General features: G+C 44.9%; 1 protein-coding gene across 4 annotated transcripts in view; it reads right to left on the bottom strand.

Annotated features, from left to right (window-relative positions):
- ESYT2 (extended synaptotagmin 2) overlaps window positions 1-13532 on the bottom strand; it is a 141225-nt gene extending 127693 nt beyond the window's left edge. For all 4 annotated transcript variants that reach the window (XM_005308107.5, XM_005308106.5, XM_008162969.4 and 1 more), the window contains exon 1: window positions 13037-13532. In XM_005308107.5, coding sequence (XP_005308164.1) covers window positions 13037-13390 — 354 coding nt within the window. In that variant the 5' untranslated portion in view covers window positions 13391-13532. The remainder of the gene's footprint in view (window positions 1-13036) is intronic.
- Window positions 13533-13964: the final 432 nt, after the last annotated feature.

Consider the following 13964-nt stretch of genomic DNA (forward strand, 5'->3'; position numbering starts at 1 on the left):
AAGGGCCCAGCTGATTAAGGCAGTAATAGAAAAGAAGCCTCCTTGACTTTAATGAACAGTAGCAGTTCTGGTAGGATAGTTTTATATTAACATGGTATCAACTTTGCACAAATTACGCCGTCTCTAGAAAAAGGGCAAAAAAGAAACCAAAGAAGTTGAATTATTTTTAGAATTAATTTATTTAAATGTTTATTTTAAAGGAGAGATTGTCAAAGGCAGTCAGAGGCTTGGATGGATGCTGCTCTCTGTTTTAGTTATATTGTAATTCAAAGTAAAAAATCACCCAGTAGTGTCCCTTATAGCATATATGGTTCAATGACACACAGATCCACATGTATAAAATACTAAGTTATAGCTCCTGTTGTCTCTGACATTTAAATGGGGGTGTTGTCTTTCAAGTTAAAGTATATAAGAGGGAAAAACACTGGGTGAGGATTAGTATATGAGAGGTGAGTAACAGATATTGTATATATCCCAACATACATCATTCAATAATTAATTAAACAAGGCTCAAAAAACAAAGAATTTCTTTCGCAGCATGTAAAAGAAAATCTGGTGCTTTAAATATACCTGTTAGTACAGTACAGAACAAGACAGATCTGTAGACATCAGAACAAAAAGGTGTTTAGCATACATTTGTTCAGAAAGCAGATACAGCAGGCATATATTCTGAATTAAAGAATACGTTCATGTTCAGAGAGGAAAAAAAATTCCCTTCTTCACATAATAGGTTCATACAGCCATTACAAATAATGTCAGTCTGCTTGAAGTTTTGGGGCAGAATCAGACCTGTTCACCACCAGCAGGCGTGGAGAGTATCTCTTGCCACTCTCTATGAGCCTGCCAGTTGAGACAGCTTCCACAACCACAGTAAATTCATTTGACTACAGGGATACAATAGTAAAATATTTTATATTTAACATTCTGTCCACAGCAGGATGTGGCAAGAATTCTTGAAAAGTTTTTGGATATCAATTGGTATCCGTTTGACCAGAGACCCAAACCACCTTGGGCAAAGGATCTGTAGATCTTAACACTTAAAGAAAGGAAATTCCAGTAAGTATGGATACATTATTAGTCTTAGCACTGAGATATGCAGATGTTATGAGATTTTAACAAGTGAAAGAATTTGTGTGATAAAGTAAAACGTGGACGTGAAGAGAACCTTCCTTCAAATCTAAGTATGAGAGGGATCACCTATGCTGAAGTCTGCTAACTTGGACGTAAGCATTTCCATCTTGAAGGGCTGTTTCTTCAGGAAACTCTTCTGTTTCAGACTGAGTACTGCTCCACTTCTTTAGATCTTTGACACTAGAAACAAGATGGATTATAACCCTTAACATGCTCCATGGGCACTGTGTGACTCCTATATTTGGGGAGGCTAGACATGAGCACCAAAGCTCCCTAGAAGGGGAGGGGGGGTCCCAGACTGTGGCCCCACCCCTACTCAACCCTGAGGCCTGCTCTTGCTCGGCCTTCTACACCCAAGGCCCCCCCCCCCCCCCACTCACCCGTGGCACCTCTTTGCCAAGGCCCCTCCCACTCCTCATGGAACTTTGAGCAAGTACAAACACTTCGGGGGGGGCATTCACTGCTCTCAGACACCCCATAATTGCCACTTGCTGCTCATCAGAACGCTCTGAAGGGCTCTGGACCAGGTGGAGGTGGCAGGGGATACTCCTGTCCTGGCCATTGCAGTTGGTACTGCTCAGCCATCTGGCTTAACTGGCACCTTCCCGCAAGAGGAAGGCCGGGGGAGCTTGATGGAAGAGGCGGAGTGGGGACAGGAGGAGGCAGAGCAAAGGCAAGGCCTTGGGGGAAGAGCAGGACGCAGGAGCAGGGCCTTGGGGCGGAGCATGGGCAGGGTTATAGCTCAGGTGCCCTTTCGGCAGCGACGCTCCAAAGGCAGCAGGCCGCCAGCACACCTCCAAAGGTAGGTGTGCCACATCCTGTTTGGGGAGGCTGAGCATCCCCTGGCCTCTTATACCCACCACCCATAATGTGCTCTCTTGGCACAGGTTCAATCGCTTGACTGGTTCAATCGCTCCCATCTGAAACATGTTTTACAGTTTCCTTCATGCACCAGTCTTTCTTTGGGTTGTTTTAAATTGGAAGTGGGATGAATCTGCATCTTGACAGAAATGTAGCTGCTTTTTCTTTTAAAGACAGACACTTAGTGGACAAAGGGAAAGCAGTAGATATATTGAGAATTAAATGAAGCATTTGATGCTATGTCTCACAAAATCCTAATTCAAATAGACTTCAGCAGGGACATTCATATGGACTAACAACTGGCTGAAGAAATGTAAACAAAGGTTATGAAAACAATAGTCTAATGAGATATTGCAGAGATGTGCATTAGGTCCTGCCTTAGTTAATATCTTCATTAAGAAGTGTTAAATGTATGATGTAAACTGTATCAATAATCGGATTAAGATTTATGTTCTATTGGAAAGATATTTGATCAAATTATTTCTATTAATTTAAAAAGAGGCTGACTTTGAACTAACGAGAACATAAGCCATGCTGCTACATGATAAGGACCGCCAAATGACAACATAATACTCATCGCGTGACAGTTATTTTCAGACAAGGTAAACCTACACTCTCACAGTTCTAGTAACAACTTCATGGTACATAATTCTAGATTGCTTCAGCTAATTGTGAACCTCTAATCCATTTTTCAAATCTTTGTTTAACTGTGGATAAGAATTTCAGTCATAGCAGCATACAGTGGAAAAACTTAATGCACTGACTCATTGCAGGGGAATGCTATTCTTCCAAATTCTTCTAAAGGTTATTTATGTGAGAAGGGTTCTACTAGATAAACTATGTTTTAACAGTTTGCTGCACAAAATTTTAATACTATATTTTTTGGCTGATAGACACATACACAATTTTTTTAAAAATCAGGCCCACTACGTCCCACAAGTGATCTCTCCAAAATAAGCAGCCATCATTTATTCAATGTCTTCACTAGTGCATTTAAAGAACTAAGTAAATATGTTATGCAAATTAAGTTTGTCATCTTTTATAGGCCAGTTTTCATACCAGAATGCTAAATTTAAAGATGGCTTGTAAACAACCTAATTTTCAGTGTTGTTTGAATTTTTTTTGCAACAAAGTTGGTTAACAGTTCATCTGAAATGGTGAAACACAAGAGATGGGATGGGCAGATTTGACAGCATAAAATTACAAGTTTAATTGTAATGAGCAAGTTAACAGATCGCCTTCACCACTCACCAACTGACATCTCAATGGAGCATTTGCCTACTCCATTCCAATAGTTTCTCTTCTTCACTAGGAAATTGTCATGCATGAAATATTTTTTCAAACATTACAGGCAGAGCTGGTAGCACCTAACAACACTGCCTGACTCTTCCCATTATAAGGTCCTCTTTTCACTTGCTTATAATTTTGCCAAACTTAAATTGTTTGGGCTGAAAGTCTCCATGCCAGGTGTCTGCCTTACACTAAATATTTTGGAAAACTTCTTCAGACAAACCAGTTCAGCCATTCTGGAGAACAAAAGTGGGCAAAAACTTACTTTACCCTCTGTTAAAACATTTAGGAAACCTCTTCTTTAACAGACTCTAACATCCCCATCCTTTAGAACACACCTACCACTTCGCGGACCCTTAGGCAAGTTCATACAAAACCGATGGGGGGGAGAGAGAAGGAAGGCGAACCTTCCTTGCAACTTTTAGCCCAGTGGTTAGGGTACCCACCTGGGATGTGGGAGACCCCTGGTTCAAGTCCCCCTTCTACCTTCTAAGAAGAGGTTGTTTTTTTTTAAAACAGGAATCTGCCACCTCTCAAGTGAGTGCCCTAGCCATTGGGCTATTGCATATTCTGATGTGGAACTCCCTCAGTCTCTCCCATTGAAGTAGTTCCACTATGGATAAATAATGAAAGAATCATTGGGCCCGAGAGAGCGCATGCGTACAAGCGTAAGAATGACTCTACAGCAGCAGTTCTCAACCAGCAGCCTGCATGCGGCCCAATTAGCACACAGCTGCAGCCCAACTCAGCTGTGTGCTAAAGGCTGGCCCGCGTGGCTGGGCCCAGGTTCCCAGCTGCCCGGTGCAGTGGGGCCCAGGCTGTCCCGCAGCCCAGCATGGCGGGGTCAGGGCTACCTGCCCGCCCCACATGGCAAGGGTCCAGGGTTGAGGCAGCCAGCTGGACCCCCAGCGTCAGGGGCCCAGGGCTCCTGTCCGGCCCCATGGTGTCCAGGGCTGGTGCCTGGCACTGCAAGCTCCAGGGCTTCCGGCCAGCCCCAGAGGTCAGGGGGCCCAGCAAGCTCCAGCACAGCCACTTGGCCCCGCGAGCTCCAGGACTCCCCGTCAGCCCCACAGGGCGGGCGTCCAGGGCAGCGAGGCAGTGGGGGTCTGGGGCAATTACCCGGCCCCACAAGCTCTGGAGGCCGAGGCAGTGGCATGGCGGAGGTCCGGGGCAGGCAGCCAACCGACCCCGCACAGCGGGGGTCCGGGCTGCCCTGCCACCAGTTCTCTGGGGCCCAGGTAACACAGCGTGGGCCAAATAAGTTGAAAACCACTGCTCTATAACCTGCTGGTTAGAGCTTTAGGGAGACCCAGTTATCCTGCTCCAATGGCTTAAAAATAATGTATTTATCCACAGTGCAACGGTTTCAACAGGAGAGACTGAGGGAGCCCCACATCAAAGTATCCCATAGCCCAACGGTTACGGCACTCTCACCTGAAAGGCAGCAAAACACCATGTTCAAATCTCTTCTCCTCATCAGGTGGAGCACGGACTTGAGTCTCCCACCTCCTAGATGAGTATCCTAACCACTGGAATAGAAATTGAGGGATATATCTCCTCCCCCCCGCCACCCCAGCTTCTTGCAAAAGTATCTTTGACCTCCAACTCCAAAGTGAGTTTACAGCGGAGATTCCCTAGCAGGTGCTTAAATCCAGGCTGCAGGCAGGTGCCTATCTCCCTGAGGCTTTGTCTAGACTAGCACTTTTGTTGGCAAATATTTTGTCAGTCAAGGGTGAGAAAAAAAAATACCCCTCTGACCGACATAAGTTTCACTGACAAAAAGCGCCAGTGTGGACAGCGCTATATCAGTGGGCATGGTTTAATTAAGGTCCGTAGAGTAGACATAGCCTTAAAGGGGCAGGTCTAGCACGTACCCCTCGTGTCAGCATCTCCCACTGACTAGCTTAAGCAGCTCCTCGCCTAGCATGCTGCCTTTATGAATTGCAGTCTAAGGCCCCCATCTCTCCCCATTCATTGTATAGGAGCCCAGGTGCTTAACTCAGACTTCATGGATTGCAGGGTGTTCCTGTGATTTTCTATGCACCTAAAAGTTAGGTGTTGTGATGCAGCTGTCATGATGCCTAAGTATATTCATGAATCGAGGCCTAAAATCAGAAAGGCAGCAAACAGTGTGTGAGACACTATTTAGCACTGGCTTCAATATACCTTTGTTACATTGCCTTTTTAAACAACTGCACTCAAGCTGAACTAGAGCTTTATTAAAGCTACTGCAGGTAAAGTTTATGGTGTGGCTTCTCTCCTGTTTAAAAATGTAATACAAGCTGGAATTTAGCTCAAAAGTCAGCGCTGAAAGGGGAGGGGCTGTCAAAATATGTTAGCTAAAAGAAAACAAGTTAACTCTTAATTCTCTATTAATGTCCTTGCTACTCTTTCGTATTTCCCGCACATAAAATTGATGTCTAGACAATTGTCTGCAATACTAGTCATACAAACTGATTTAGCTGCAGCGAATTATTAGGCTAACCATCACTTTGTAGGCAAGTTCAATTTAATATGGACACATTTTATACTTAGATCTGACCAAAGAAATATACCTGGACATTTATGACTCAGCCTCCAACTTTGAGTATTGGCATTTTAGAATAAGAAGTCTCCTGGACTTGTGATACCTAGGATAACAGCAACATCAAGCAGTAGTATCAGTAGCCCTGTTTTTTGTCTTTTCATGTTGCTAGGTATAGGAAAATTTAACTAAAGTCTCTTTATACTCTGAAAAGTGACAAAAATAGCACTGTGGGGTTCCATTTTTGTGTTTAACTTGTGTACCAGATTTGTTGCATTCATAAGTAGAAAAGTGGTTTGTTTTGAGTGCCAGCCTTAAAAGTGAACCTAAGATCCCGCTAGTAAGTTTGTTTCTTTTTAGTTCACATTTCAGTACCAGTCAAGGATTCTGCAAGACAAATTCACGCACCTTGCATCTCTGTCACCTCAGTCTTCAAATTCTAGAATCCATAGACATAAACCAGGGCAGAATTTGACCCAGTAACTCAAAATTGTAGTATTAATAGAAGTAAAGTAAAACTGTCTAATTTGTCAGAATTCCACATCTTCTCTGTAGAATCAAACTGAAGGATTTGACAAAACACAAAATCTGTATATTTTATTTAAAAAAAAAAAGAAAACTAAACACCTGTATATACCAAGAAAGTTTATGAAAAGAAGTTCTTTATATTTTCAGGAGGCATGCTCAATTTATTCTTCAGCAGCATGATCCCTCACCTCTTCTTGCAAGGAACTAATGTTTATTGTTCATATCTCAATATTTAAGATCAAACTGATATTTAAATATACATCGTGTGAAGTAAAGCCACACACTTTGCACCATTTCATCAATGCTTTACTGAATATAAACTAAATAAACTTTCTAAATACATTGTAGCTATACACTCATTAGTTTAGGTCTTTAGGGACATCCTCATAAAACTAATACATGTTGATAATTATATATTAGTGTCCTTTCCCTTTAACTGTTATAGTGGCATAGTGCAGTCTCATTGAATCATAAAAGCATCACTTTTGACTTATTTATGCAAGAAAGTTGCGTCAGTTTATTTTAACCTGATTTACTTATACAGATGCAATCCAAACCCACTGTGTAGCACTTGTTTTGGTTTAAACCAAGTTTTTAATTTTAATTAGATGAGGACACTTTACAGTAAACAACAATAAGTCATTCTTAAACAGAAATAAAACACACAACTTTAGTTAAACTGTAAACTCTCATGTAGACAAAGACAGATTGCAAAACAGTTTCAGAAATTTGCAGTTAAGCTTTTCATGTCATTATCTTTGCTACAAAGATCCAAAACATTTAAGCTTCAGAATCATTTGAAGTTCATCAGTTGGAAATACCAATAAAGTATTTATGACTTAAATGTTTTCATGCTGAAATGGTTAATAATGCTAAAATTTCTTCATGTGCTTCTCTGCTGACTGCTATCAGAGACTGCATGGCTGCAATGCCTCTCTCCCCAGCCAGATGTATTAATCTGGGAAAAATTTCTGAGACCGTCATCAATTATGTGCTGAAAAAAGCAGCAAAGTTTCACTCATCCACGAAATTCAGACAAATGCCTGCATACATGTCCCTAATGAAAACAAGGAGACAGTCACCTTAAAAAAAGATCAAACTTAGAATCACGTAAGGGTTTGTTTTTTGTAAGATGGTAGAAAGTAAAGGTTTTACTTCTAAGAGTCTGAAATCCTGTCAACCTGTTTGACAGTACAAAGCCCAGTGGGACACTGGTCTTTTAAAACAAACTGGAGGGAAGTCCCACTTTCCATCTCTAAAGTGAAATTCTTCAACTGCTGCTTTTCTTTGTATTGAAGATTGTAAACCCTTTCACAATGCTGGGTAAGAAGTGTTGCCCTTGCTTGTAAGAGCACTTTGAGCCCCAATCCTACTCCTATTTAAAACAAACAGCAGAACTAGTGATTTGAAAACAGCCACTTTATATGTGAATCACTGCCAACTTCCCAATAAAAACACATACCAAAGCTTTACCTAGATTTTAGTGTGTTTATTGCTTTAGTGGATCCTACTCTTTTTAAAGAAGTTATTCTATACTCCATTTCAGGTTGTGTTCACAATGAGAACGCTGATGCACAAAACGGTCATGCAAAGTTGAAAATATGGAAAAAAACATGGTGCCCAAATATCTAAGGGCAATAAAAAAATAGTACCAAAGAGTTTCTTTTAACAGTGTATTTACACTGTTTAAATACACGTTTAAAGATACGTATTTAAAAATGGATCAGGGTGGCTTCTTCAAGTTATGCAACTGCTGTTAATATTCAATGAACTTATTTTTGTGTATTTAAAAAAGAAGTATTCTCTCTGCCTGACCACCTGGTTACAGAAACAAAGTGAACTGCAATCACAAGATAGGATTAGTTGACCTTATCTAGAAAAGGTATATTTCAACAGAAGAGTAGCATTACTTTCAAATCACAGTTGACACAGCAGTTAATATCCTTGGCATACAACTGGAACTGCCTGCTTAAATTAACACCACAAAGAACTATTACGTTCCCTCAACACATGGTACTAAAGCAGTATTCTTACCCAAAATTTAGGTTTTAAAGAAATAATTCAGATGTAGGATTATAGGTTATTTTTTAATAGAAAGCGTATTCTATGCTCTCTCTGACTCATTTTCTGTCCCATAAAAGTAGAAAGCCTCAGATATTAAGGAAACATCCTCTCTCATTATTCCAGTGACCTGCAGACAGTGCAATGCCCTGCAGTACCTGATTCTGATTGAGAAGCAACTCCTTTGGATAGTTATACTGCAGTGGATTCAATGTCTTGTCCAAGTGTCCTCATTTTGGAATAGCAGCTGCAATCAATGACCCTCAAAAAGTCTTTAAAGTGCAGAGAGAGATGAGGGAAAGAAAATCTTCTGGGATACATTACATGAGAGAGGAAAAGACAGAATAAGAACTCCCATAAAGCTCATTTTTATTGACTGTGGCAGCAAGTGCTTTTGTCCATTTAAGGAACAGATCTGACTTTAGAAATGTGGTCAGCAGGCCTTCTCTCTTCATGGATAAAATGTATCATAATTACATCTATCTGGTGAAAGAGGACCAAGATTTTTTTACATTCAGGCCAGCCATCTGATTAGACAGGAAGAACAAATGCAGGTTTACGAATATATATTAAATATACTTCCCAAGTAAAAGGTCATGTTGGAGATAGCAGCTTTCCTATCTGACAGATTTCTCATTGCACTGTAACATACTATGGAGAAGCTAACCCAAACTGGGGTTTGCCAACCCCTGGGGGTTCACACAATGTTACAGGGGGGGTCGCCAGAAAAATTTCCTTAATGGCGGCCAGAGGACCCCGAGCATGGGAGGCAGCAGGTGTGACCCAGTTGCGGAGCAGACAGCCCAAGCCCTGTGGAGTGCTGAGAGGGCAGCTGAGCCCCAGTCAGCGCGGGGCCAGCAGCCCAAGCCGCGCAGAGCGCGCAGCCAAGCCGCGGTCAGTGGAGGTGCCGGCAGCCTGAGCCCCATGCAGCACGGGGCCGGGCAGTTGGGGCCAGCAGCCCAAGCCCCAGCAGTCAGAGGGGCCAGCAGTCCAAGCCCTGTGGAGCTGGCAGCTTCCCCCGCCCATTGCAGGCAGGGAGGCAGCTGGGACCCCAGGCACGCAGGTGGCAGCTCGGACCCCTGTCCTTGGCAGACGGGAAGTTGGGTGGCATGAGGGGCAGAGTGAGCAGGGGCCATGCTGGACGTGGGGGGTAGGCCAGACTAATTTGTCCCTCATGGGGCACTCTCGTAGGGATGGTCCTGGTGGTGGAAGAAAAGGTGTTTGCGCGCCAAACTAGCCGGAACCAGGTAGCAGTCAATGTAGCAGTGTTCAGGTGCCTCAGTAATTCGATACTAAGTCATTTTCTCTGGAGTGCTGTTTTGCTTCAGTGAGAGGTGAGTGAATGTTGGCATCACACGGAGGAGATTTAAACTTAAATCCCTAGAAATATTCATTTTTAGGAGGGGGTTCACAAGATTTCACACTTTAGTGAACGGGGTTCACCGCTTGTTAAAGTTTGGGAACCACTGAGCTAACCAATAGGAGTATGCTATCCAGTAACTACTTCTATTAGCACTAATAACAGGAAAATTTGAGCACCATATAGGTGTTCTTTCAGCTGGTCTTGCTGTCAAAGCTCCCTGAAGTAGATATTCAGGTCTAGACAGTATTTGGTCCTGCCATGAGGGCAGGGGACTGGACTCAATGACCTCTCGAGGTCCCTTCCAGTCTTAGAGTCTATGAATCTATGAGCTGCATTAATACAGACTGAAAATCTTGGGTAATCAATCACTACAAAAGGTCAGGGCTAAAAACAAGCCACTGGTTTGCAGTTAGGATGAAGAGTTCTATTTGATAATGAACATTTTTATTTAATGAAAAAAATATTGCATTAAATCTAACAGTGTTCCTAATTCTATTTTTTTCAACATTAGCTGAGCTTCTGATATCCACTAGAATTTCGTCTCTCCAACAGCCTACAAAGTATAGTTTCAACCCTCTAAGGGACAGACATTATATAGGCACACTTCCAAAGCTTTAGGTCTTTGGTCTACACACCCTCAGGGAAATAAATCCCATTTTCTCTACTGCCTATACAAAACGTCATAAAGCAAAAACTAAAATATACAACATTAATCTTGACTACAGAGGATTTACTGTTCATATGTAATTACTGTAAGCATCTTCCTATACAGAATCTAGACAGCAAATTAGATTATGGAGATGAACTAGCCATGCTATATAGTTAAAATTTAAACTTGCTTCCTGTAATTAACCAAGCTTCCAAATGCACACACCCCAACTTCAAAACCAGTCTACTGCTCCCATTTCATCCTAGACTAGACTGTATACAAAGTTTGGGGCAAGTCACACAGTTACAGTTATGGAGATTTAAAAATTTCAAACACTTGCCACCCTCCCCTCTCACTAGTCTTCTCTGAAACATCTCCAAAAATCACTTCTAGTGGAGTGTTTAACAAGAAGAAATGTCTTTTACTAATTCTGATCAGATCAGAGAGCAATTAGATTATTTAAATATAAAGATTTGAGCAAATGAAAGCAAAAAACAATACTACACATATGTATTTTAAGCTTATCCTCACACAACACTTGATGCATTCATTGCAATGTATGCATGGCTCAAATGTGGATGTCTGAGAGACAGGGATGGAGAGAAGAATAGTTATTAGAGGAATCACACAGAAGTAGATTTGTGGATTTCCATTTAATCTTTCCCGTCTAGAGGTGTAATGCGGAGACTGTGAGGACAGAAGTTAGATGTGGAGAAGGTGTCTGTAGTAAGTGAAGGCCCTAGTGAAGGCCCAGTATGAGGCTTGAGGCCTGAACTAAAGTAATAGTCAAGACTTTGCTAACATAAAGCAAAGTTAAACTGTGAGCCAGAGGCAGGCCCTGCTCACAGAAGCTGGCAAGGAAAGGGCGGATGTTGCATAAATATATATTCACCTAGCAAAATTAAAGTATAAACATGGTACCAAGACATACTATACTGGAACATTCCACAGATAACATGGAACAGGCCGACCCATCCCAATGACGGGGGCAAAAGGGTAAAATGATGGATAGAGTTGTTTTGATCAAACCAAGCCAAGGTGAGAGGCGGCACCTTACTACATAGAGGGGTTGCACCTCAATACGTCAGGAGTGATGTGTAACTTGTTTGTACCTGTGTATAATAATGTATCCCAGGGGTGGTGTCTTTGTCCGGCCACGGGGGCAGTGGAAAGTCCCGCCACTGAGCCGGGTCTTTGCCAAGAGGCACTTTCTCGTAGTATGCCCGGTAGACTAAGTAATCTACGGGGAACTGCAATTGTGTCCAAGATTGCAATAAACCTAATCGACGTGACTTTGCATCTTACTAGACTCTCTGGTTATTGGGGGTTCTCTTCGGGTCTGCTATGTCAGCTATTTGCGCAAAGCTGGGGCAGCACATAGAGGGAACAGACGCACGCAGCCTAGTGATATCAACATAGGAGAAAGCAGAGCACCACACTGGGAGCTTCGGACAACAGTGTTCAGGAAGGAATGGGGATCTATCTTTGAGAGATTTGGAAGGTCCCTTGACACTGTTGTGTGGATTGCAGGTAATCCCGTCTAAACTATTCTTAAACTAATTAAGATTTAAAGGAATTACTAGATAAAAACCTTAGTCAACCTAAAATTTGAAAGAATGTTAACTTCAGATAACAGCTATATTTCTCAAAGTGCTAAAAAGCCTGCAAATTCCAAATTAAAGCTCCACTTATAAAAACACTAAAAGACCTTTTTTTAAAATAAATCAGTTAACACACTAAAGTCACTCAAATAGCCTTAGGTCAGTCCTCACGGCATGACTCTGAGACAGAGCCAGAAACAGAACCTCATCCATCTATTCAAGGTTCATTAAGAATCACTGGTAAAATTAAGCTGTGGGGTGGTGTTGAAGTGTCATACTCAGTGTTTGTTTTTTAGAAAATGTACTCTTACAGGATTTGTCTGATGCATGAGATTTATACCTTAAAGATTCTTTATTTCCTCAGAGCTAATGTAAGAGGCTAAGAGCCACACCAGCGTATACAGCTAAAATGCTGAGCTACATTTTTTCTTTGCAAGAAACCCCAGCCATGAAAGGTTCAAACCCTACTCGTAAATGTAAATTACTAGTCAGCAGAAGGCAGTGACTGCTTCATGCTCAGCGGAGGTATTAAACTGGATGGGGTATAAGTGTCTGAGAACTGAAGCTAATAAAAAAAGGTGGGCAGAGTGTGCTGCTCCCAAGGCACGGTGGGTGAGCGAGTGGGGGCCAGACAGCGAGTAGGCGGCGAAGGGGAAAGAGCCAAGAGGTGCTATCGCCCGGCCAGGGGATGAGAGAGAAGCAGCACCCCTCCACCAGACATGGGTGGAGTCACGGATATTGGTGGAAGCACTCGGGCAGGCACCCTAGGGGCGCTGGCAGGTGATGTGTGGCTCTGGCTTCTCACGCAAAGAAGCCCCAAGGAGGTCGGGCCCCCCAGCCCAGTCACTGAGAAGGTTCTAGCCTGGCTTGTGTCTCTTCCCCCGGGGGAAGGTGCCAGACCCCAGCTCGGGGTGTATGACCACCTGGGGCAGTGACAAGTCCTGAGGGTGGCGACAGGCCCCGGCCCGGGAGTGTCGCTCCCGCCGGGGGCAGGGAGGTGTCGGGTCCCGGCGCGGGGTGTCACTCACCCATGCAGGCAGCTCGGCCGAGGAGACGCTGAGCCGCACCACCCGCTCCTCGTCCTGCAGGAAGGCGAGGGCCCGGCCCAGGCGGGAGCTCTTGCCAATGCGGTGCCTGCGCAGCCAGAAGAGCCCGAGCAGGGCGATGAGGATCCAGCTGAAGCTCAGCCCCAGGTAGCCCAGCACGTACACGGGGAAAATCAGCGCGAAGCTCCGCGCGAACTGCGACACCAGCCCCGACACGTCGACGCTCAGCATTGGGGGAGGCTCCGGCACCGGTTCCCCGGCCGCAGCCTTCCCCGCCGCGGCGGGGTCCTGCCCCGACCCCGCGCCGGGGGGCTGCTGGGCCGCTGACCCGCTCATGCTCTGCCGCCGGCAACTGCTCCTCGGGCGCTGGCTCCGGGCGGGCAGTGGGGCAGGGCTTGGGCGGCGGCGCCTCGCATGCTGCGCTCAGCCCCGCTCGCACTGCCACACGCCAACGGCCGCCCGCTTCCGGGTGCCGAGCCGCGGCCTGGCCCAGCCCGCCGAGGGAGGGGCGCGGAGCTGCCCAACCGCGAACCCGTCCCCTCCCCTGCCCGCTGCGAGGAGCCGCCCTGGGTCGCCGTCCGCTCAGCCCGCTGCGTCTGTAGGCGCCGCTCGGCAGCGCAGGGAACCCGAGCGCCCCTCCCCAGAGGCGGGCCCCGAGCGCCCGCCGCCGCGCCAAGCGCGTCCCCAGGGAGCCCAAGTGAACATCAACCCCCGCAGCGGACACGCCACACGTGGGACCCTTCGCGCCCTGCAGGGCCCCAGAACCAGGGCGGCCTCCCCTGGGTCTTCTGCACAGGGGCCCCACCCCCGGCAACTAGGCGGGTGCAGCTGCACCATTACTGAAACTGGCTCTGGGCCAGCCCGGCGTGCAGAGAAAGCCAAACAGTGCCTCTCTCTCTTCCCCCCCACC

This window comes from Chrysemys picta, chromosome 2, assembly GCF_011386835.1.
Source record: "Chrysemys picta bellii isolate R12L10 chromosome 2, ASM1138683v2, whole genome shotgun sequence".
Classification (NCBI taxonomy): Eukaryota; Metazoa; Chordata; order Testudines; family Emydidae; genus Chrysemys; species Chrysemys picta.